Source organism: Rhizopus microsporus (assembly GCF_002708625.1).
Source record: "Rhizopus microsporus ATCC 52813 unplaced genomic scaffold scaffold_2, whole genome shotgun sequence".
Taxonomy (NCBI): Eukaryota; Fungi; Mucoromycota; class Mucoromycetes; order Mucorales; family Rhizopodaceae; genus Rhizopus; species Rhizopus microsporus.
The window spans coordinates 1404293-1426801 of NW_019671917.1; the positions used below are offsets into that span (position 1 = coordinate 1404293).

Consider the following 22509-nt stretch of genomic DNA (forward strand, 5'->3'; position numbering starts at 1 on the left):
TTTTTAAAAGAAATCAAACAAGGTCATACAGAACGAATTTAAGGATGATGGACTTGTTTATTCAACAAAGAGGATGTCACTGCCTGTAACAGTAGATGATTTACCGGTGACGGAAGAAGCAAGATGCAGGTTACAGCTGGAACAAGAATTTTTAAACTTTGATTATTATCAAACAGAAGAGAATGTCAAGAGTGCGTCGTTTTATGATAGATTTAATAAATGGTTTAATTGAGTCTGCAAAAATAGGGAATGAGTTATTCATGTAAATATCATCAACAAACATGTCACTTACGATCCTTTGCAAAATTTACTTCCACAAAAGCAAGGTATCTTGTCCGCTTCAATAGGGAATTTGTAGTCATAGGTAATTTCTTCTCCTGGCTCAATATCTCTATTAGCATAAATCACTACCTTTTTCTGCTTATCAACTGTAATAATCTTTGCACTGCAGTTGGGCTATTTTACAGATAAGTATTTGTTTATATCCTATTGTTGTGATTCTTACCGTGCAGCAGTGGTTAATAAATCGAGCCATTCCTCCCTTTTTGGTAGCATCAATGACCATATCATCATCCACACGGAAGAGATAACTACTACCGATTCCAATGCGTTCATAATGCTTTTCTCGAATCTCGGCTACTTGCTGACGAATCACCTCTCCAATATACTCAATTACGATATCATGCGCATCGATATGTTCTCCTGCATATAGTCCCCATTCATGAATAGGCGATTTAGCAAAGATAAGACGCTTCTTCCTCTTTTTAAGTTGGTTAAACTTGAGTAGATCCGATTCTGCCATCGTCTTGTTCTGAATCATCATGCCTGAGACAAGTCGGCGATTATTGACACGAGTTGATCTTGAGCTTGTTGTCACTTTGTTATCCACGGTCAACGCTCTGTTTCGGTTTAAGTAGGTCGCCTTGACTGATTCTGGTATAGGGCTGTATGCTCTTGTTCTAGCTGATTGACTCAGGGCATCACTAGTCTCATCTTCCTTTTTTAATGAATCCAATAGCTCTAAATAATATAAAATGCATTACTAACTCTATCTCCAAGCTTATTTACACATTCAGGTACCTTGTTTTAAACCCGACTGTACTTTTTCAATTAGTGCGATCCGTAAATATTTCAAATCTTCTGTGTCCTTTGTTTGGTAAAATGGATCCCAATCCTTATCAAGCTCAATTTCTTGAATTGGTTCATTCAACCATAACTCTTCTTCCTCATCCACCTGATCAATATTCTCCAACAATTCTTCCATCGTCATCTCATCTAGATCGGATGTCGTACTCACTTCTTCATCATCTTCGTCTGTATCATTATTATTACTACTGTCCACATTATTATGATTATTACTACTACTACTACTGATGCTACTACTGCTAGTATTATTGTTGAGGATATTTTCTGACACGCTGACTGGTGCCTTTTCTGAATCATCAAGTGACCTTTTCTTTTTTGAAGGCGGATCAGCCAGTTTTGAATTCGAGTTTCTCTTTCTCTTGTTCTGTGTCTCGATTTTCAGTGGTGTTGCTTCTGTTGTTGTTGATGGAGCCAAGAAGTCACAGGTAGGAAGAGGGGCTGATCCAGCATCTTTGATAAACAAGTTCACATAATCCTTAATAAGAGATGACGTTTCAGGTTCTATCCTGATATCCACACTATATCCCGTGATTGTCTTTACACACTTTTGTGCTTCTAATGCTGTAGACTTCGAAGGAAATAGGATGTACCAGTCATGATCGTCATGATAAATCTAAGCAGTGCATAAAGGTTAATTCTCGCGCGTCTTCTTTTTTGAATAAAAATAATAATAAACGCGTGTTAGCTTACGTTCATATAGTTATAGGGTGCCAGAGCCTTTTGTAGTTCTTCAAGCATGTTTTGAGTCAAAGGTAGAAATTGAGTAGAAATCGCACCTCGTATATACTGTTTACTATTCTTCATGGCTTGTCCTGAAGCATTGTGTCAAAAAGTATTTTTTATTTTTCAAATAAACAACTTACCAAGTGATTGTACTTCCAAGGAATCAGAAACAGCAGTAGCGCTTTGGTCATTACATTGTTGAATAGCACGTAAAGCAGCACTCTCATCCTCAAATGTGACTTTGGCCAGTCCTGACATTAATTCAACTTGATCTACTTTACCGTATGCAGAAAAGATGTTTTCTAGTTGTGTTTTAGTTGTTGTAGAGGATAGATTGGAAACGATGACTATCTAATAAAAAATGAGAAAAAGAGGTCAAATATATAGCAAAAAAAGGACAACTCAAAGATATACTTTTTTATCTTGTTCACTCATCAATGTCAAACTGGCAAAGAAAAAAAAAGGAGAGAAAAAGGGAAAATATACTATTCAGAATCAATGTCGTACACTGGGTTCCCGATTTCAACGATTTGCGATAGAAAAAAGAAAAGAGTGTGCCTTTTTGATGCCGAGAGCATCTTTAAGTATCATTCATTGTATCGACATTGATTCGTCTGTTGGTGATAATACACAAGGAAAAAAAGAGGGATTTCCAAGCTTATGTGATCAAATTGCCCAACAAAGAGGTACATTGTATATCGATGTATCACAACAACAACAACATTCAATGTGTGTAATATATAATATATAGTCTTGGAGTGTTTTATTATCTTAAAAAGCGAAATTCCAACAAGACATTGACGACACAACAAGTAGAGTACACAATAATCATCCACCAGCCTAGTCCTTCGTTAATGTGATATCCATTAATATTAACAACAACGAGTGTGCTTAATAATACTGTAATAAGACCACAAGAAGAAATCAAGATTGTAGGTGCAATATCTAATTCATATGGTTTACTTGTAATCCATGTTTGGTAGGTTGATGATATGCCTACACCAAGGACCATATCTATTAAGCATACAACATTAGTTTCTCTATGATCTATGCAATATTACTTTTAACTTACTTAATAATGGGCCAGCATAGCAAGCGGAAATAGCCATAGTAGGAAACCCCATTTTGGCAATAGCAGTATTAGCTACCAAGTCGCCCACGCTATTACCCTATGGTAAATGAGCAAATGAGTTACAGTCTATAAAAACATCTTTTTATGATCCTTACCAGTGCAAATATAGTCAGACCCATGATTGCTTCGCTAATATCGAATATAACACCAAGTGCTTGTAAGAGCCCCACCATTTCATTAGCTAGTAAAAATATCCAATTCAAAGCAATGATAAAACCTGCAAAAGATAGCATCCAATACCATCGAGGCGGTTCATGCTCTTTTGTGTGGTAGAGAACAAGTCCGGATAAGATACAGCCAGCAAGGAAGCCGATAAATATAAAGAAGAAAGGAATAAATCCGTTTACTAGATGAATCAGATCAATCACATAGGAAATATGACAAAAAGAAAAAGACTTACAGAACATGACACAGGTAACAAAGGTAGTTGAGCATATTGCCTGTGTAGCCAGTAACCATCGACACCAGCTAAGTTGTGCTTCATTAATAGGTTCTTCTTCCTCTTCTATATCAGGATAACTTTCTGAGGCTGGTACAGTCAAGTAACTCTTATTCACCACCACTTGGGGAATCGCTTCCTCTATAACTTCAATATCATCTACCTTGATATCATCTGCCTCTGTTACAGGTAAAGTGAGTGTTAAGATAAAGACTATGGGTACAGCCACGAGAGCATTCAATTTTCCAAAGGTTGTCTTTGTACTCCAGTCTTGTAACGTCGGAAACAGGACACAGACGACCTCCGTGATCCACAACGGCTTTGTTGGCTCAGGGGTGAGTAAGAGGGCAGGTTGTTTATCAGGTTCCTCTACGGCCTCCTGATCAGTGGGATAAATTGGTGGAGCAAGTCTTATTTCAGGAATAATATCGTCTTGAGTCAAAGGATTAGCAGAAATGAAGGTAAAGTAATCTTCTTGAGAACTTTCAGGGGCTCTTGCAGTCCAGAGGTGATCTACATTCAAATGGCTTCGTGTGGAAATACATGGGACGGATTTTTGCGATGACCTGTGGATCAAGCCGGACGATGAGGGATGACTTGTCCGTGGTGTGCTCATTAGTTGAGTACTGTTGGCTCGTCGAATACTAATCACTTGCTCTTGAAACTCAATAGCACTAAATAAGGATGTTCGCATGCCAATACGCGGTGACATGGCGTGCCTATAGAGTCGAGATGAGATAGAGCCGTTGGTGCTTGACGTGCGTGGGAAATTGGAATGAAAGGATGATTTGCGAGAGGGATGAGATGAATTGGGTGAGACTGGTTTAATTATGTGTCCAAGGTGTTCTTGAGATGAAAATCCGTGGATGGGTATATCGAGCCTAGGAGGTTTCTGGCGTCGTTCTATAGGGTGATCAGTAACATTCAATCTTGTTGAAGCATACCCTGACTTTACCTTCCTGAGATGAGCTCAACAGCCTTGATGTCTCCGATAGTAGTTCCTGAGTTGTATGCATTGATTTTGGCTCAGGTAATACTGGTGTTTCTGCTCCTGGGGACCTATACGCGCCCATTACGACAACAATTACATATACGAGGTAATAGGCAATCAACAGGACACCATGATACCAGCAGATGCGTCTGTGATAGACAATCCAGGTTAGGATCATAATTGCTCCTGTAAGAAATGAGGCGTCTCGCATGAATGTAATACGTTTCGACCTGAACGGGCGAATGATACCCATGCAGCCAGATACAACAGAGACAATAAAAAAGGCTGCTCCTATCAATTCACCTATTGCCAACGAACCAGATCCGCTATTCATGGCACTGAAAGAAAAAAAAGAAATAATCAATATGAGTTATGATCAATGATAGTCCTTACGTGAATGTGCTAAACAAATCAGGGCTGCCGTTGCCAAATGCAAGTACGGTTACACCAGCCTATCAATAAATATTTTAATTTATACGTCAACAATAAACAAAGTCATATGTACCATGCTTTCTGATAACTGTAATTTGGATGATATTGTCTGAAGATTAGGGCCTATGATAAAGAAAGATATATATGAGTGATAAGCATAATATATGATAAAGTCCTTTACAAAAGAAGTCAGCTGCAACTACACTGACTGCACCAAATAAAAATAACAGTCCTGATAACTAATAGAATATAAGCAAACCTTTTTAAGCAAAGATATATAATTACCATGATCACCACACATAGTGGCTTCCAAATGGTTGAGCAATAATAGAATTTTAAAAAGTAGCCACTGAATCCGTGACAATAAGTAATAACAAATGAACATTGATCTTCATGTCTCTCTATATCAGAACACTTTTTTTTTTGCATAAATAACAGTGATTAAATAGAACTAAAGACTTACAGTCTTGTGAAGTTGTGAAGAAACTGGAATTAATAATGAACATGACACAATAATTGGAAATATCGACAATAAAATTAACACATATTTTGTTGTTCTCATATTGACAAAGAAAAGGGAAAAAAAAAGAAAAAAAGAGAGAGAGAAATAAAAGGGGGGGGGATTTATACAATGTTTGATCCCTTTAACTTTAAGTACATAAACTTTGGTGCGGCCAGTCAATATTTGTATGTGATAAAGAGGGACTTAGGACAGAACAATACTGATGTTTCTTACTCAACTTATGAATAATTTGATTGGCTCATAATTTTGAAATCAGTTCACTCATTTTCTAAAGCTTCCATAGCGAAGTTTTATGCAAGTGTCCTTTCTGGTCTTGGCAAAGAAAAAAAAGAAAAGAAAAGATCTTTTCTTATTAATATAACAATAAACGAATGCTTGCTTATCAAAAGTATAAATTAACTCTAATAAGAGACTGTGAATACAGGTAACCTTACTAATGATAAAATGACAATAGATCAAACATACCCATGGTTAGTCCAAGATCACAAGAAAACAGAGTATGAAGGATTTTTCTCCATTTTCTTTAATGAATCATTCGGTGACTCAGTGTATGATTTAAAGGTTTTACATTTTAAAAGGTAACCTTTTTTGGTTATGAATAAACATCCTTGACGCAAGAGAACTTTTGAATAGTGTTGTGCGAGGGGGGGGATCAACATTTGCCTTTTTAGACTGTTAGTGCAACAGCCCTTTTTGTACTCTTTGTCGATCTTTGCTTGTTCGTCTCTTTTGCACTTTTATACACGCTTTAATTAAATAATCTCTCTTTTTATAGTTTTATTAAAATACGGGATATTACAATACAATGGACAACAGGAAAGGAGTATAGGGAGAGCAATGGAGGGGAACGACGGCATGTACAAAAACATGAAACCCATTATTTACTGCTCGCTACATATTTTATTTGCTTAAATTTATTAATGAATCCTATGCCTTGTAAAGTAAGAGATGAACAAACCTGACTGCTCCAATGTTTGGAGTGCTGGAAGATGTGCAATTCTAGAGAAGAGGAAGTAGCCACTGTTGCTGTAGTCAAGTAAACCATGGTAAGAGGGCAAGAAATTTGTGCTGTCATCTGCATCTTCCAGTTATTTATCGCTGTAGTCAGGGGGTTGCGAATGTCGCTCTGTTAAAACAGAGTGGCGTCAATAAGGTCGCTTGCATTGAAACACTTGGCCAATGAAATCGGACTTTGCGCCAAGCATAAAATTCACCAGCCACGCAGGATCACGAATAAGATGCCAAGGCAAAGTAAGGGATACGCAAAAAGGAAGGATCAGAATTTATATAAAAGAAGCGCTTGCTAAGCGAGAGTGCTTGCTCACAGTAGTTTGCCTCGATCTAAGATAAGATCCCAAATCCTTTATACTGTTGCGAACTACTCGAATGTTTCATTCACTGGAAGTATCAACTAGTTATCAACACGGATCAAACAATGATTTAGACAGTATGGAGGTAACGCCAGGCGGCAATATCTAACAAGTACAAAGAGAACGATTACCTATGTGCCTTTTGGGCGAAGAGTACTAGAATACAATGGATTGCTCCTAAACTAGCTAATAGAGCGTCTGCCTTCAAGAATCCGAAAGTTGAAAAATACCGAACAGTGTCTATTTGGTTTAGAAGTGAGGATAAAATTTATATGGATTCTAAGATCAGCTGTGTCTTTCTTGAGATGTTCAGTGAAGTAAGTCATGCTTAATGGCCCGAGTGTGTTTACAGTAGAGGATATCTACTTTTGCAATTGTATCAAAAGAGAGTTACAGGAAATAATGTACTTCTCCTTCAAGCTAAAGTGCTCTCACCAAAGCATTAAAGTATGCTAAAGACGAATGTGATCATGGCTCTGTTACACCTTTCTTTTAGCAGATAAAGAGATTAAAGCAAATCCGTAGATAAATCCCCGCGCCAAGTAATTTTTTCCTTTTTTTTTTTTGTTATTGTCTCAATGGATAAAAAGCAGCACAGTAATGTAGGCGATGTAGACGACTTACCTCCACCATCCTATGAAGAAGTGATTAACCCACCATTTAACCCAAACTACTCTGCTTCCTCTTCAACTGCACAGCCTCAACCTCAACCTTCAATCTCACGGCCCATCTACCCACAGTTACCTTCACCACCTCCTGCAGTTCAACATCACGTGAGATATCAAACAATAGAGATACCTATGCCAGTGCAAACACAAAGAAGAAGAATGTTGATGGAACGAAGACAGTTTCCGATAGCAGCCGTCTTCTTTCTTTTTGGCTGGTTTTGCCCGCCCTTGTGGATACTTGGTGCCTGCTGCTGTGCGGGTAGTAGAAACGAATATGAAGCCTGGTGGGGTAAAGTGAATTTTGTGATGGCTGTCGCATTACTTGTATCGTCCATATTTTATTCTATATTTACCTGTCTTCAGTATTACTAAAGAATAAGACTCTTTATTCTTCTTCTTTTTTTTTATTGTTTGTTGACAGACAAATGACATAAGCATTTGCTTATATTTAAAAATAATAATAATTCTGTGCATATAAATATAATATCATGTGAAGTTACAGGCTTTCATTTTATACAAGATGTATATACTTTAGAACGTCGTCAAGAAGTGTATCTATACTATCTTCTTCATTCAGCTGATATATAGACTTTATTCATATTCATCATACTTTCATCTCTTAAAAAGAACGTATTTTAATTAAACAAGAGAGAAACAAAGGGATGTCACGTACTTAAATGAAGCCGAAACTCAAATTTGAATTTCGTTCTTTCTTTCCTTACATTCTGCGTTTTTCCTTAAAAGATGGTTTACGGAGGAAACAATATAGAGACTATTCCTGTACTGGACAATCCAAAGGCAATCCATATCGGATACAATTTAATTGACTACATTGCCTCTACTTTAACCACCCATGTTCCCGTGTCTACCTATTGTATTATTACAGACACTAACCTAGCTCCACTCTATTTACCTCAGCTCATATCAGCCTTTCGTGCCCACATGAATCAGAATCAAAGGCTACTTACCCGAGTCTTACCACCAGGTGAAATGACCAAGTCTCGACAGGGCAAGGCATCCATTGAAGACTTTATGTTGAACCAATCCTGCACGAGAGACACATGTTTGATAGCACTAGGCGGAGGTGTGGTTGGAGATCTAGTCGGGTTTATCGCCGCTACTTTTATGCGCGGTATCCCATTTGTTCAGATACCAACTACGCTTTTGGCGATGGTAGATTCAAGTATAGGAGGCAAAACAGCAATTGATACTCCCCACGGCAAAAACTTGATTGGTTCCTTTTGGCAGCCCAAGTTCATCTTTATGGACCTGGAGATGTTAAAATCATTGCCTCCGAGGGAATTGGCAAATGGTATGGCCGAAGTCATCAAGGTATGCTTTTAATGATCTCTCTGTGATTATATGTTTAAATTATTTTCTGCAGACGGCAGCTATATCAAATGAAGCCGAATTCGTTAAATTGGAAAAGGGAAAACAAATAATAGAATCAGTCATTTTAGGAACAAACCAAAATAGCGAAGGTTTGCTTTATTATATGTGCCCCTTTATATATGTGATCATATTAACCTTTTTAAAGATAAAATGTACGTCGCCAGTGTTATCTCCGCTTCTGCTCGGTTCAAAGCTGATGTAGTCACCAAAGATGAGCGAGAGACTGGTCTTCGTGGACTCTTGAATTTTGGTCACACCATTGGTCACGCTATAGAGGCTGTACTTGCTCCTTCCTGGCTGCATGGTGAATGTGTCTCGGTTGGTCTTGTGATGGAAGCAGAGCTCTCTTGTTATCTCGGTCACTGTGCCCCAGGCGTTGTCGACAGAATAAAAGTGTGCTTAGACCTTTACAGTCTACCTACTCTGCTGAATGAAAAGGCCAAGTCAATGCTCACCATTGATAGGATTATGACGGCAATGAAGGTTGATAAGAAGAATAAAGGTTCCCAGAAACGCATCATACTTTTGTCAGCTATTGGTCAACCCTTGGAACCCAAAGCAAGTGATGTATCCGACGAGCCTATAGTCATGATCCTCAGGGGCCATATAATTCCAAATTCAGTACAACCTGACACAGAAACAGACGAGGAATCAAATCAACACACTCTTTCATCCAGCTTTACGCTAACCTTTCACTCAGACGTAGCACCTTCGCATTTACTATTCAGCTTGCTCGAAAGTCGATATCAATGTAACATCGTGAAAAGAAATGACCAAGTGTACGATTGCAAGCCTAAAGCTAATACCGAAAACAAAATCATCTCTGTCTTCATCACTCGTACACCAGGAATAGCCTGCAATAACACAATGGCCTATGAGTACGTTTTACTAGGCGATTTGGGCAAAGAAGAATCCTGCAAAGATTTGTTTGCATTCATCTATATGGTCACCCAGAGAAAAACGAACGCTCGCCATGTCTGTCGAAAGGACAAACTGACGACATTCATCACACCAACTATACCAGACTATTCAACTCTCTTACCTGACGTAATGAATCAATGGTTGGAAGGTGCAGACGCTATTGAATTCAGGGTTGATCTCATTCTGACATATGAACGATTCAGGGCAGACCCAAAGAACTGGGTGAATATCACAGGCACCCAGCTTGCTCATCTTCGACGCATGACCAAGCTTCCGGTTATCTTTACGGTCAGAACAGAACCTCAAGCAGGAACATTCGATTCCAAGCTCAGTCAAGAATACATGGAACTTGTCACCTGGGGCCACAGATGGGGATGTGATTATGTAGATGTCGAGTTCACCATGTTGCCCAAAGGTACATTGAACGAACTCATGTCGTTCAACTGTCGCTTTTCCCCCGTATCAAAAATCATTGCCTCATTCCATGATCCTCAACATACTATGCGTTGGTCATTGCCTGAGATGATGCATGTCTACAAGAGAGCAGAAGGACTCTTTGAAGAACACAATCATCCTGGAGTCATCAAACTCGTAGGTTTGGCACAAGATCATATGGACAATATCGAGCTTGAACAGTTCCGCCGCTCTGTGGACCCTGAAGGCAATAAAGAAATCATCTTGATCAACATGGGCCCTAAAGGCAAATACTCGAGAGTCGCCAATCAGTTCTTGACACCAGCTACGCATCCTACTTTGCCTTCAGCTGCTGCTCCTGGTCAATTATCCATTGAGGAAATTAAAAGTATCAGACAACAACTGGCTATGGAATAGTGATAACATACTTTCGAATTTTGCTTTATTCTACATAAATAAAGCCCCAATGAATGAAAAGAATAATATAATAAAATGTACGAAAACAAAGAACCTATAGAATAAGGGGGGATATACAGATGATGGTGATGCTTGTTTTAATTATCAAGGTTATGCAGTACTCTTCCAACAAGATAGGTCTCATCTCTAATTGTTTCAGACCAACCTCTTCCTATTCTAGTGCCCAGTTTAATAAGATACAAAATCATTCCACCAATCAAGGCGGTTGGATAAGTCACTCGCAATAGTCTTAGCTTTAGGTCATTATCCATATTGTCTATTTGATAAAATTATCAGCATTGTCTTTTTCTCTCTCTTTCTTTACCATCCCATCACTCACCTAAGAATTTGAGATCGATATATGCCATCAGAGGCGGAAGACAAACTCCTAGGGTACTCACAAATAGAACAGGTCCTATAATATCCCTAAGACACTGTCGAATATTCATTCTACCAATTCCACCTTGGAAGACCTGAACGGGATGCGTTAGTTTACACGTTACTTTATAAAGCATATCTTTACAATATTGATCGTAGCTCTTAATTGGTTATCTGGTAAAACTTGGGCTAACCCATGCACAACTACCATACATACAGTACCGTTTGCCCAGAGTGGTATAATGCTGACTTCAAGAGGAAACTTTTTTGTGTTGCTTGTGGGAATAATAAAATAAAACTCCATGAGAGCACCCAGAGCAAAAGGTACGATTAGTCCGAATGAAACTAAAAAGAAAACCCATCGAAGTGCCTAAACAGAGATATATAAGGTACGTCTCTTTTTTTCTTCGATTATTTACCTTGTATAGACATCGATGAGCGTATCTTGTCAATTTCTTGAGCTTGGAACGAGCAGTTCTTTGTCTGCTGACGTCAATGATTATCTTTACAGCTGAGTTTAGCATGGATGAGACGAGTAACAGGATAGAAGCGCCCAGAGAGTACGAGTAGATGTCATGGACATTTTGTTTTACTCCCAACTTGTGTTTAAAAATTGCTCTTCCGAGCAAAAGAGGTACTACAACAGATGCACATAGAGCAAAGGTTGAAACAAGCCAGACAATGGTTACCATAGCTATAACGCGTCTGTAAAAGTGAGGAGGGCTATAGACAATGGTCGTGTTTGCTTCGTCTCCACCATCGGCAGTAGAGGCGGGATGACCTAGTCGTCGTTCATTTTCATCCAAGGGTTCATATACAAATGGGTCAACGGGAACAAGCATCCGACGATTGGGGATCACAGGCACACGATCATGCTTTGGTACACGTAATAACTGACCATTCCAGATAAAAGACACTTCAGGTCCAATCACGCTCGTTGTCTGTCCCGGAAGAGGGTAGTATCGAGGTTTAGCTCTTTTTATCCACGCAGTCCATGTATGGTACACTAGTTCTCCTTCTTCTCTTGGATCTCTACGTCCAAACACAAAGGATGTCAAGCGAAGTTGGTGGCAAGTGAATGTGATGAGTCGAACAAACCATTTCTTAATAATTCTCTTTGGCTGTAAATAATTTATAATGGCTGGCAAGGCCAGCTGGGTGGTTAGCAAATCGATTGGAACAGTGGATAGAGGATTTCTGGCATCTCTTAGTTAAACATATATTCAGCAAAGTCATTTCCCCCTTTCTCTTTTTTAGTTTTAACTTACGATAATCTCCATCTTAAAGGCAAGACTGTGTTTCCCATCAGATTCAATGCATGGATTACTCCACCAATACAGACAAAGATGACAAAGATATAGACCAAGCCGCTTGCACCAATCTTTTTATACTGAAAGAGCACAGGTCGTTCTACGATTTCCCGAAGAGGATGGAATTGAGGATCCGTGGGGTCTCTGATAAACCACATCACACCAGGACGTACGATGCTACGGCAGAGGGTGACAAATACTGCAAATAAAAACATAAAGCCTGTACCGATAAACCAATGGATGAATATTGAAGACACTGGATTTGATTTTGAAAGCTCCATGCGACTTTTTAAGGTAGCACCTTCAAATAACGGAAGGGTGGTGGCATCAAGCAAGGCACCACAGACGAGAGGGAATATGAGAAGTTCTATAGTAATAAACATAGTGAGTTTGAGAATGATGATGTATTGGCGTAAGGCTTCTTGAGCAGTGTTTCCAAAGACGCTGTACACAACTTTTGATCGAGTGAAGCATATGCATAAAAATAAGGCGAATAAAATGTACCCCATAAAAATGCACGAAAATCGATCAATGGGTGATTCGCCCAAAGCAAAGAGCTGGTATCGGTTATACAAGGACTTTAGAAAAGGCTTGCTTTGGTTGTAAAGGGCTGTGATATCTATCATACCAGCAGAGCGATCTGTTCCTAGTCCTGTTGTAGGGATAGCTGATAAATGATCGGGTGATATACTATGGCTGATTTGTTGAAAGAAACGAGAGCTTATCATGGTTTGAATCAATGGGTTCAAATAAGAGTTATAAAAGAGCACTACAGTTGGCCAAATGTGATCAAAATAAATAGTCAAGAGAGGGTCAAGTAGCGGATCAGTAAGCTTTCCGACATATTTGTGTATCAGGCTAATAATCTCCAAAGGAAATTCGATAAATTCTCGCTCCATCGCAAGTATGAATATCGCTCCCATCATGTAGGGAAGACACACACCAGTAAAGAGAATGAGAGCTATCAGCAAAGCCATCAAGGTAGCATTCTGAGCTAGTATCCAAAAGCTGCCTCGCATACCAATTGCTTCCAGTACGCCTTCAACATCTTCACCAAAATTACCCATGCCGTCATCATCATCCTCTTCTATGCCCTCATCACCATCGGCGCCTGCTTCACCATCAACTTCATCATTATCATCTTCATCATCTCCATCTTCAGGTTCAGACTCATCGGACTGTTCATTCACTTCAGGCACAAGCCTTTCTATCCATTGGTGCTCCTGAAGATTATTCATCCTATCTTCGTCGTTCTCTTGTTCCTCTGGTATAAGTGGAATATTTAAAATTGGTGTATCTGCATTTCGTACAAGAGGCGCATAAGGAGGGCGCCCTCTAGTCGACTGAGAGCCGTTTTCTTGATGCATTAAAAAGGGTTCCACACTTGCAGATCTAGGCTGTCTTCCTTGTTGTTCTTCCATATCATGACGGTATGAAGGAAATGAAGGAGGCATGGATGCAGCACGCATTGGTTTTGCAGTTGAGGATGATGATAAATGCGTCAACCACTCATCAAGCTCATCCTCTGACGGCGCCACTGGAGAAGGTGGCGCTTCTACTTGTTGAATCTGTTCAGCTTCTGGCTCTCTTACGAGTGGTTCTTCAAATATAGGCTGCTGCATCTCTGGTATAAAGTCATTAGCTGCTCGCATCTGTTCTGCTTCATCGATTGCTGGTAAGTTTTGCACAACCCATTCCCTTAATAAGAATATAGCTACAAATATGATAATGACAACGCACGTAATGATTTGTCCTTCAAAACAGTCTGATAGAAATGCTCTAAGGTATACCATATTAATCATCCACTTCGTTTTTTTTTTTTTGTTTCAAGTCGATCTATGGTATTTACTGCAAATTTAGTCTGGACTTGTACTCTTGGAAGAAGCTCTCGTTTGGCTTTGTATCTGTCACATTTTGTCCTACTCTTAATTGATACAGGTCAGCAAGTTGTCTTGATAGGGAATGTCCCATATAAAAGTAAAGTCGCCATATCCAAACGGTAAAGTAAGGTAGGATTGTCAACCAGACGTTAAAAACTAATGTAGCACGTAAAGCATTAGAAATGACAAATCCAACCTTTTTTCGAAGTTGTTGAAGGTATAAAACAGCTGGTAAGACTTCAGGCATATCTTGCCTATACACTATGATATGGCTATTTTTAGACTATTGGCAAACTATGATGATCAACCATGTATATACCTGGTGTAAAAGTAAAGGGATGTTCACATAATTCACAACGTCTAATAACAAAGCATGTCAATATTCATCTCTCTTTTCTTTCTTTTTTCTTTACTCTTTTCTACTATGCTTTAACCATTCCAACAGACTATATGTGACGTGTGTGTTGTGATGAGTATAAAGAGCTTAAATGACTCATTTCTTTTTTTTGTGTCATTACCAATCTTGGTGTACATATCGAATACTACCCGAGCATTTACAAGGATAGAATAAAGGTTGGTCTTCTGTTCCTCCTGAACGGCATACTCTACAAATTTCTTTTAAAATAGGGGATTTATCTTTTTTAATATGAAACAAAAGTAGGTTCTGCAAATATACCTTCTTCCTCTTCCATGAATGCTTTAGGAAAAAAAAAAAAAAAAAGCAAGAAAAAAAAGGGGGGAGATAAAGGAGTACAAGAAGTGGGTGTAAAGTCACGAACTTATTTATCCTTGGTAACTGTCAAAAAGGACAAAAAAGAAAAAACACGTTCCATTGTTTGCAGATAATGGAAGTTTAGTTGCTATTATGCAAATAATATGTTCTCTCTTTCTCTTTTCTTTGTCTTTCAAGTCTTTCTGATATCAGAAAGTATTATTCATGTGACAGTCATAAAATAGACTATGCGCATAAAAGAGAAAAAGCTTCATGATTCAAGTTTAATCAGCAAAGATTCATCAAGCTCTACGTGCGTATGGACTAAAATATATATAATCTATTGACAGGTTCAATTGTGATTAGGGTTGGATCTTGGAAGGTAATAAACAAGAAAAACTGTTTTGCTTCACTTTATAACAAAGTCATTGATGATATATATCTGCACCTGGTGTGCTGGCTTATTACTAACTAGCTCAATTTAGGTTAAAGCCTGCAGCTGCATAATTGAATGGAATAGACTCAGAAAAGAAAGAGAAAGAGAGAGAGAGATAGGTATTTGAGTCTAAACCTTAGTTACCACCATTATTATTATTTAATATGTTAGGAGGAATGAGAATTACTTGCAGTCAGTTTCCTGGTATGATGTATCCATAGCAATTTAGAGTACATTCACTGTCGATGTATTTGACTTCAAAAAATATGTATGTGTGTATGTATGTATATGTGTGTGTAAAAATGCGCGCTCAAGTTTTTTTTTTATCTGCACAGACTGCAGAGTGACATCCTTTTCTTATTCTCTCTTTCTTTCTCTTCGCTCTTTTTTCTGTCTGAAAGGCAGCCTTTTTTTCAATATTTTATTTTACTCCTCAAAACAATTCCAATGGAGCGTTCAGTCACCATTGATTTACCAGTTGAGCAAGTAGCCAAAGTAGTCAAACGCCATCTTGTCTATGCTCCTTCTTCATCGTCCTTTATTCCATTACGTCCTAGGCACCAACAACAGAAACAACATCGAAATAAACATAAAAAGCAGCAACCTCAACAAAATCAAATCCCCGTGTATAATTCACATCATCTCTTACCTGGTGGTTCTATCCTGGACGAAATATACAAATGGACCGCTCAGGTAGAGAGTAGGCAACAGAAACGAAATAGGACGCAATCGATATCCCTGCCTGCAACACGTGAACCTCTTGTTGACGTCTCGCTTCAGTCATTGAAGCAACCAGGAGGCTTTCGACGACATTATGTACTAAGTAAAGCAGCAAAGCAAGGAAAGAGACCTCCTAATTTTGTTACCAGCAGTTTTGTTGAGTTTTTATGTTTATATGGTCATTTTGGTGGAGAAAATCTGAGTGACGAAGACTCGTCTTCATACAATACATCGACAGACGATGATGGTAATAGCAGTGCAAGTGGTGATAGTAGTAATGAAGAAGAGGAGGTGTCTGAGGGCAGCATTATGGCATACCGTGGACCACCTTTGAATAACGCTTCTTATGCTTATGGAGGAACTGATAATAGTAGTAAAAAAGGAACATTACCATTACCAGCGACGTCAAGTAGAAAACAAGGTGTTGTTCCATTACAATATAAACAACTACAGGCAAGAGAGTCGATGCCTCTTTTATCACGATCGAGACCTGGACAAACCCTTCAGGGTAAGGCAACACCAGGTAAAGCCATGTTCTTGTTGTTAAAGTCCTTTGTTACCACTGGCATCATGTTCTTACCCAAAGCGTAATGATATGTCATCTTTATTCTTTTACTTGAAGCTAACACATTCTATAGATTTTATAACGGTGGCTTACTTTTCTCAACTGTTGCTATCATCGCTTGGGCCCTAATATCATTATGGTCATTTTTGCTCCTTGTACAAACCCGTTTAGCTGTACCTGCTAGTTTTGGAGATATGGGTGGGGTACTCTACGGATCACGCATGAGAATTGCTGTATTAGTCGCCATTACGCTATCCCAAATTGGATTTGTATGTGCTTATATGATTTTTGTTGCAGAAAACCTTCAATCGCTCGTTTTGACATTCTCAAAATGTCGTGTGTTAATTCCCATGCATCTGCTTATTTTAGCCCAAAGCTTCGCGTTTATACCTTTAGCTATGATTCGAAAGATCCAAAGGTTGTCTATCTTTGCTCTCATCGCAGATATATTCATTGTCATTGGATTAAGCTATTTATTCTACTATGATGTAAAAGAACTTGTGACTATTGGCATGGTTCATGTAGACATGTGGAATCCTCTCCATTTTCCTCTGTTTATCGGCACAGCCGCATTCACTTTTGAAGGCATTGGCTTAGGTAAGCTATTGATCATTTACCACTCGCCTATTGTATTCATGATTTGCAGTTATACCCATCACAGAATCCATGAAAAACCCTAAAGAATTTCCTAATGTATTAACAAAGGCCATCATCACGATTACGGCTCTGTTTATCACCATTGGAGCACTTTCTTATATGGCATTTGGTGAAAATGTCCAGACGATCATTTTGCTCAATTTACCAAGCAATGATCCAATGGTATCATCCATTCAAACACTTTATTCCTTGGCCATCTGCCTTTCCATTCCCTTACAACTATTTCCTGCCATCCGAATCATGGAAAATGGATTATTTACGACAAAGTCAGGAAAAAATAATACAGTTGTCAAGTGGCAAAAGAATGTATTTCGAGTCTTTGTCGTCTTTGTCTGTGCTGCTATAGGCATCATTGGTTCAAGAGACAAGTTGGATAAATTCGTCTCACTCGTAGGCGCTCTCTTCTGTATCCCACTCTGCTTCATTTTTCCTCCCTTATTTCATTTGAAGGCATTGGAATTGCCTGTGACAAGACGATTGGCTAATTTTGCCTTGATCATATTCGGTGTCATTTGGTAAGTGTGTCATGACCTGTCAATCAATTGAATCTTGACCCCCCTCCCCCTTTTCTTTTATTTGATAGCATGATATTCGTCATTTTGTCAACCTTAGGTCAATGGAACTCTGCTGAGCCAACTGATCCAATCAAACAGTGTATAGCTCATAGAACCTAATATATACCAGAAATGCAAATATCCGTTGTATTATAATAATTGACATGTACTATTCCTTTTATTTCAATAAATCATTCATTTTTATTATTATTTTTATTACTATGCATAGTTTGAGAGATGAAAATAAGGTTTTTTTTTGGAAATTGTCATGGTTACGCGGTAAGCTGCTTACAAATTCAAGTGACTTGATTGATAACACCATTTTAAGCTTGCATTATTTTTTTTTTTTCTTTCTTATTGATGTTATTACGTTCAATAACTCCCACATTCTTCTTTAATACTTGTTCAACTCGTTCTTTATTGATCCTTCGTAACATGTCTAGTATTCCATCCACTATGAAAAGTGTCTTTTTCAAAGAACACGGAGGTGTTGAAAAATTAATTTATGATGATGTTCCTGTACCTAAAATCAGTGAAGACTCGATACTTGTAAAGAACCACTTTGCTGGTAAGTCTTAAATCAATATATTTATTATTATTGCTGATGTATGGTCAAGGTGTCAATTTCATCGACACTTATCAAAGATCCGGACTTTACCAAGTTCCTTTACCCCACATACTTGGAAAAGAAGGGTAAGATAAAGCTACAAATCGTGACAATCGAATACATAACCATTTCCCCTTGACATCAGTGCTGGAGAAGTAGTTCAAGTAGGAAGTGGTGTGAAAGAGTACAAAGTAGGTGACCGTGTTGTGTACCTTGGCGGTTCTACATATGCAGAATACACCAATGTCTCTACTGCCTTGGCTCAAAAACTCACTGACGACGTGACTTTTGAAGAAGCAGCAGCTGTTAGTCTTCAAGGATTGACTGCTTGGACCTTGGTACGTGCAGCATATCAAGTACAGAAGGGTGACATTGTCCTTGTTCACGCTGCAGCAGGGGGTGTTGGCCTTTTGTTGTGTCAGATGCTTCGTCACTTAGGTGCGACTGTGATTGGTACAGTAAGTACAGAAGAGAAGGCAAAGCTTGCCCGTGCGAATGGAGCAAATCATATTGTTATCTACACCAAAGAAGATGTTGTAGAGCGTGTGAATGCTCTTACAGATGGTCAAGGATGTCATGCTGTGTTTGATAGTGTAGGAAAGGATACATGGGAAGCCTCATTGGCAGTTACGCGTCGTTTGGGTTCATTGATCTCTTTTGGTAATGCATCTGGACCAGTTCCTCCTGTAAGTCGAACCTAGAAAAAGAAAATAGTGGGAACTCATCTGTATATCTCCCCCATTAGATTTCGGTTCTTTGCTTAACACCAAAGAATTTAAGATTGATGCGACCTCAACTATTCCCATTTCTTGCAACCAAGGAAGAAGCCAACAGATGGTGGGGCGAATTGATGGATTTGTTAAGCAAGAAGATCATAAAAGTACATGTCCATAAGCATTACGATCTTAAAGATGCTCATCAAGCACATACTGATATCCAAAGTCGAAAGACAACAGGAAAACTTTTGTTAAAGATTTAAAAGCTTTGTATATCTAGCGTACGTTTATACAATCGATCAATAAAGATAAGAGGTCTGTATCTATTCTGAATCTCTTGTAATTCTTAAGAGAATTGAATAAGGACTAAGATTATCTAGCTGTTCTTATTACGCGTTTTTGCAAGAAAAGACTATAATTCATTATCTTTACTAATTCTTTTAAATTTACAAAAACGTCTTTTTCAGTTCAACATACAGAAACACACAACAACTGCATGTAAATTCCAGTCGACAAAACTTCCACAACACCCATTACATAAAGTAATTGTTTGTCGTTCCTAATGCGATGGATGCTCTCAGAGCCACGCTTTATTGGCATATAAAATCATAAAAATTTTGTCTTTTTTTTCCCCTCGTATCTTTTAAAGCCGCGCACCGCAGGTCTACTGTATGGGTAACATCAACCAAAATGAGCAGCAAGTTTTTACCAGAGCATAAGTCGAGAACATAATTAGAGAAATTGAATGAGCAAAGGTTCAAGAACAAAAGAAGAGTTGGCCGAAAAGACATAAATGGTAATAAAGCATTTAAAGTCCTTAGGTTTCATAATCAACGAAGAAAAAATTAAGCCAACACTATATGTACCAGAAAATAGATTAATGCTACGAGTACTTCTTCTAGGCACTACATGTAAGGCAGCGAAATATCCTTTGATATAAAATACGATGTCATTATTATTACACATGATTGTTCTTGGTTCTTTGTTGAAAGAAATGACAGCGTAAGCAATAGTAGCATTTTTTTATCTCTTCTTTCTTCTTGAAAAGAAACACTAATCAAAATGGTGAAAAATTTTTTGGAGAGTATCATAAATAGTGAGTAAAGGTAGCGCACGTAGCATTAGTCTAACTTCTGTTGCATATTCTGAAAACGTATTTGCAATATTAGAAAGATCGTGAAGAATAGCTTATGATTTTAAAATGAAAAAAAGAATACGAGATTTAGAAAAGGTCGTTCAAGAGTACATATTCCAACGGGTAAAAGCCTTCTTCAGTGTAAAGATTTTACATATTACAAACAGTTATACAGTCAGACTTATGAAGGGTCGGTTGGAAGCTGAAGAGATTGAAAGCATCAACCAAAAAACCTAAATTGTGACCTGGACAGCAAACGAAAATAAAGAATCTTTTCTTTTATCAATTAAAGACTGTCTAGATTCATACCGTTCACTAAGGGTTGTCAGCCGTACATCCTGTACTCCGCCACCTTGCATTATAACATATTGACCATGGAATCTATACTAGCACTCTTGAACTAGTTTTTTCTTTTATTATTTTAACTTAAATATCTTGGAATTTGGTGGCCCATTGATTACAAAAGAATACTACGAGCGTATCTGCGCCATTTCAGTTGTTGTCCCAAACCTTCGTGCATTATTTATGAAGCATACCGAATTGTCAACGAAATGGTTCGAGATACAATGTGGTTCACTGTGTAACAATAAAAATATTCCTTTTCTTACCCTAGTTTTTCTTTTCGTCCTGGTAGTTATCTAAATACCTTTGAGTTTCTTACTAAGGACATATAAAATCACCAGCGACCATGAATCGATTAGCTTTGATTGGAATTCAATCCCAATGGCTTCAGCCAATTACTTGCTGCTCGCTTTTATAAACAGATAGTCCGAGCTCAATTAGCATACGGTCTCGCTATTAATAAGGTTAGCTTTCTTTTTGCTTGTAAAAATAGGAAACATTTAAAATACGTACTTATACAGAATATCTGATGGTTCGTGCAGATCCTCTATAAGAGTAATGTTACAGCTGACGAAGCTGTCAACTATGATAGAGTGTACTCATATACTACAAGCAGAATTCCTTTTACGATCTCTGTCACTGCTGGATGACGCTCAACTGACTCGCCTATTACCACATATACGTTTTTTGGCAAGTCATTCACAGTGGTATACTATATCAAGAACACCGCCGTGGAGACGATGTGCACAATAATTGACACCCTAGACAAACGACTACTTAAGGTGATACGCCTAGAATTTCTGCAGAATAGCCTAGAGCAACGGTGTACTGCACACAACTCAAATTTGCTCCCGCTGTGTCGCCCAATAAATTCTTTGATTTCCTATGTCAAGAATAGAAAGAAACCGATGCGTATGCTGGCGTCTTGACTAGTTGCCCGGTTATAAAGCTACTCATTGCCCTTGACGTCCTTCACAGCTCTTTACAAAACAACATACCATCTACTGTCTAGATATGCATCACCGCCTGCAAATACCGAGGATCTTAGCTGATCCTTTGTCTTTCCTTTTAAATAAGTCTTCCACCTGTAAACCGCGCTCCTCTCAAACCAGATCATTTCGGATCATCAGATGATCCATAATATACGCTATTTTGCGTAAGCATGATTACCTATATCATAAAAAAGAGCCATCACTGCCATTGAATATCAGGCAGGATCTACTTAAATGGCTATCTTGATCTTCATAACAGTGTTTTTAACACTTGTTCCAAGTCTCTCAGCTAAAGCATGTTTACCTTCGAGCCCAGAGGGGTTTTTTAGATACTCTTTTACGCCTCGAACTAGCCTGGACAATAACAAGTATAATAATAATATCGCGTACCCTTTTGTGGTCTTTGTATTTTATAAATAAATAAACTATTCCACATTTTCATACAAAAAAGAAAATATTGTTTCTTTTATTGGAAATAATCGTAACACCATTAAATAAGACACGTTTTAATATCCACTTTTTGTATAATTCTGTAAAATAAGTCGCACGAGGTTTAAAAAATAGACAATTCTATTTTTTGTAGATACATGCCAAAAACTTGTGGACGAAACGAATTATTGTTCAAAGGCTTATCTGTATCATGTATTAATGCAGCGGTAACTTCAAAGGATTGATTATTTTCTTGGTTGGTCTACTACTAGCTGAAGAGGTCGCCTTTCTTTTGAAGCCAGTAGAGGGAGATGCGTTGAGTCTGCAAAAGCGCTCTAGTCTTTTTCCGTTTTTACGCAGCCCAAAAAGAATGTGCCTGAAATTTAAAGTGGCTACCATATCACGGTTCCAAAGACAACAACGAGAAATTGCACCAGTCGTGGTCTCCAAACATTGTTGGATTTTGCAC

General features: G+C 38.3%; 8 protein-coding genes across 8 annotated transcripts in view; 5 read left to right on the forward strand and 3 right to left on the reverse strand.

Moving 5' to 3' along the window:
- The window catches only part of RHIMIDRAFT_61845 (kinase-like protein), a 1592-nt gene extending 1264 nt beyond the window's left edge, over window positions 1–328 (forward strand). Inside the window, exon 4 of the mRNA XM_023615472.1 lies at window positions 11–328. Coding sequence (XP_023470137.1) covers window positions 11–232 — 222 coding nt within the window. The 3' untranslated portion in view covers window positions 233–328. The remainder of the gene's footprint in view (window positions 1–10) is intronic.
- RHIMIDRAFT_266069 (uncharacterized protein) lies at window positions 1–2546 on the reverse strand. The gene is made up of 6 exons (XM_023611874.1): window positions 2010–2546; window positions 1837–1958; window positions 1081–1759; window positions 506–1020; window positions 293–456; window positions 1–234 (listed from the first exon to the last, which is right to left on the reverse strand). The coding sequence occupies exons 1-6, from the start codon at window positions 2125–2127 to the stop codon at window positions 225–227; spliced, it is 1608 nt and encodes a 535-aa protein (XP_023470138.1). The 5' UTR covers window positions 2128–2546; the 3' UTR covers window positions 1–224.
- Window positions 2547–2581: 35 nt separating this feature from the next.
- RHIMIDRAFT_289239 (uncharacterized protein) lies at window positions 2582–5435 on the reverse strand. Its single transcript, XM_023613624.1, has 10 exons — window positions 5327–5435; window positions 5149–5277; window positions 5045–5102; window positions 4937–4986; window positions 4825–4883; window positions 4396–4769; window positions 3402–4343; window positions 3097–3347; window positions 2942–3038; window positions 2582–2883 (listed from the first exon to the last, which is right to left on the reverse strand). Exons 1-10 carry the CDS (start codon window positions 5423–5425, stop codon window positions 2636–2638), a joined length of 2307 nt encoding a protein of 768 aa, XP_023470139.1. The 5' UTR covers window positions 5426–5435; the 3' UTR covers window positions 2582–2635.
- Window positions 5436–6991: 1556 nt separating this feature from the next.
- RHIMIDRAFT_266096 (uncharacterized protein) lies at window positions 6992–8064 on the forward strand. Its single transcript, XM_023611875.1, has one exon. It carries the CDS (start codon window positions 7335–7337, stop codon window positions 7794–7796), a length of 462 nt encoding a protein of 153 aa, XP_023470140.1. The 5' UTR covers window positions 6992–7334; the 3' UTR covers window positions 7797–8064.
- A 104-nt stretch (window positions 8065–8168) lies between these two features.
- On the forward strand, window positions 8169–9413 carry RHIMIDRAFT_198079 (3-Dehydroquinate synthase; the record flags this gene model as incomplete). Its single annotated transcript, XM_023606253.1, has 3 exons — window positions 8169–8756; window positions 8809–8905; window positions 8962–9413. Coding segments are annotated over 3 exons (1137 nt in total), but the record flags the coding sequence as incomplete, so codon positions are not given.
- A 1292-nt stretch (window positions 9414–10705) lies between these two features.
- On the reverse strand, window positions 10706–14867 carry RHIMIDRAFT_234032 (uncharacterized protein; the record flags this gene model as incomplete). The annotated part of the gene is made up of 10 exons (XM_023608079.1): window positions 10706–10884; window positions 10948–11080; window positions 11131–11355; window positions 11405–12191; window positions 12254–14074; window positions 14145–14436; window positions 14495–14535; window positions 14589–14621; window positions 14694–14790; window positions 14852–14867. The coding sequence occupies 10 exons, from the start codon at window positions 14865–14867 to the stop codon at window positions 10706–10708; spliced, it is 3624 nt and encodes a 1207-aa protein (XP_023470142.1).
- Window positions 14868–15731: 864 nt separating this feature from the next.
- Window positions 15732–18019, forward strand: RHIMIDRAFT_289242 (uncharacterized protein). The gene is made up of 4 exons (XM_023613625.1): window positions 15732–16630; window positions 16682–17205; window positions 17255–17780; window positions 17849–18019. The coding sequence occupies exons 1-4, from the start codon at window positions 15771–15773 to the stop codon at window positions 17937–17939; spliced, it is 2001 nt and encodes a 666-aa protein (XP_023470143.1). The 5' UTR covers window positions 15732–15770; the 3' UTR covers window positions 17940–18019.
- Window positions 18020–18181: 162 nt separating this feature from the next.
- On the forward strand, window positions 18182–19465 carry RHIMIDRAFT_289243 (NAD(P)-binding protein). Its single transcript, XM_023613626.1, has 4 exons — window positions 18182–18387; window positions 18437–18512; window positions 18572–19112; window positions 19172–19465. The coding sequence occupies exons 1-4, from the start codon at window positions 18255–18257 to the stop codon at window positions 19403–19405; spliced, it is 984 nt and encodes a 327-aa protein (XP_023470144.1). The 5' UTR covers window positions 18182–18254; the 3' UTR covers window positions 19406–19465.
- Window positions 19466–22509: the final 3044 nt, after the last annotated feature.

Bases quoted from the DNA above. Each gene is read 5' to 3' on its own strand.
- RHIMIDRAFT_266069 (XM_023611874.1), bottom strand. From the start codon at position 2,127: ATGTCAGGACTGGCCAAAGTCACATTTGAGGATGAGAGTGCTGCTTTA. The intron at 1,760-1,836 runs GTAAGCTAACAC...TGCACTGCTTAG, and splicing joins CACCCTATAACTATATGAAC to ATTTATCATGACGATCATGA. The intron at 457-505 runs GTAAGAATCACA...TCTGTAAAATAG, and splicing joins TTATTAACCACTGCTGCACG to CCCAACTGCAGTGCAAAGAT.
- RHIMIDRAFT_289239 (XM_023613624.1), bottom strand. From the start codon at position 5,425: ATGAGAACAACAAAATATGTGTTAATTTTATTGTCGATATTTCCAATT. The intron at 4,884-4,936 runs GTACATATGACT...ATTTATTGATAG, and splicing joins TACAGTTATCAGAAAGCATG to GCTGGTGTAACCGTACTTGC. The intron at 4,344-4,395 runs GTAAAGTCAGGG...ATCACCCTATAG, and splicing joins GTTGAGCTCATCTCAGGAAG to AACGACGCCAGAAACCTCCT.
- RHIMIDRAFT_266096 (XM_023611875.1), top strand. From the start codon at position 7,335: ATGGATAAAAAGCAGCACAGTAATGTAGGCGATGTAGACGACTTACCT.
- RHIMIDRAFT_289242 (XM_023613625.1), top strand. From the start codon at position 15,771: ATGGAGCGTTCAGTCACCATTGATTTACCAGTTGAGCAAGTAGCCAAA. The intron at 16,631-16,681 runs GTAATGATATGT...CACATTCTATAG, and splicing joins ATCATGTTCTTACCCAAAGC to ATTTTATAACGGTGGCTTAC. The intron at 17,206-17,254 runs GTAAGCTATTGA...CATGATTTGCAG, and splicing joins TTTTGAAGGCATTGGCTTAG to TTATACCCATCACAGAATCC.
- RHIMIDRAFT_289243 (XM_023613626.1), top strand. From the start codon at position 18,255: ATGTCTAGTATTCCATCCACTATGAAAAGTGTCTTTTTCAAAGAACAC. The intron at 18,513-18,571 runs GTAAGATAAAGC...CCTTGACATCAG, and splicing joins CACATACTTGGAAAAGAAGG to TGCTGGAGAAGTAGTTCAAG. The intron at 19,113-19,171 runs GTAAGTCGAACC...CTCCCCCATTAG, and splicing joins CATCTGGACCAGTTCCTCCT to ATTTCGGTTCTTTGCTTAAC.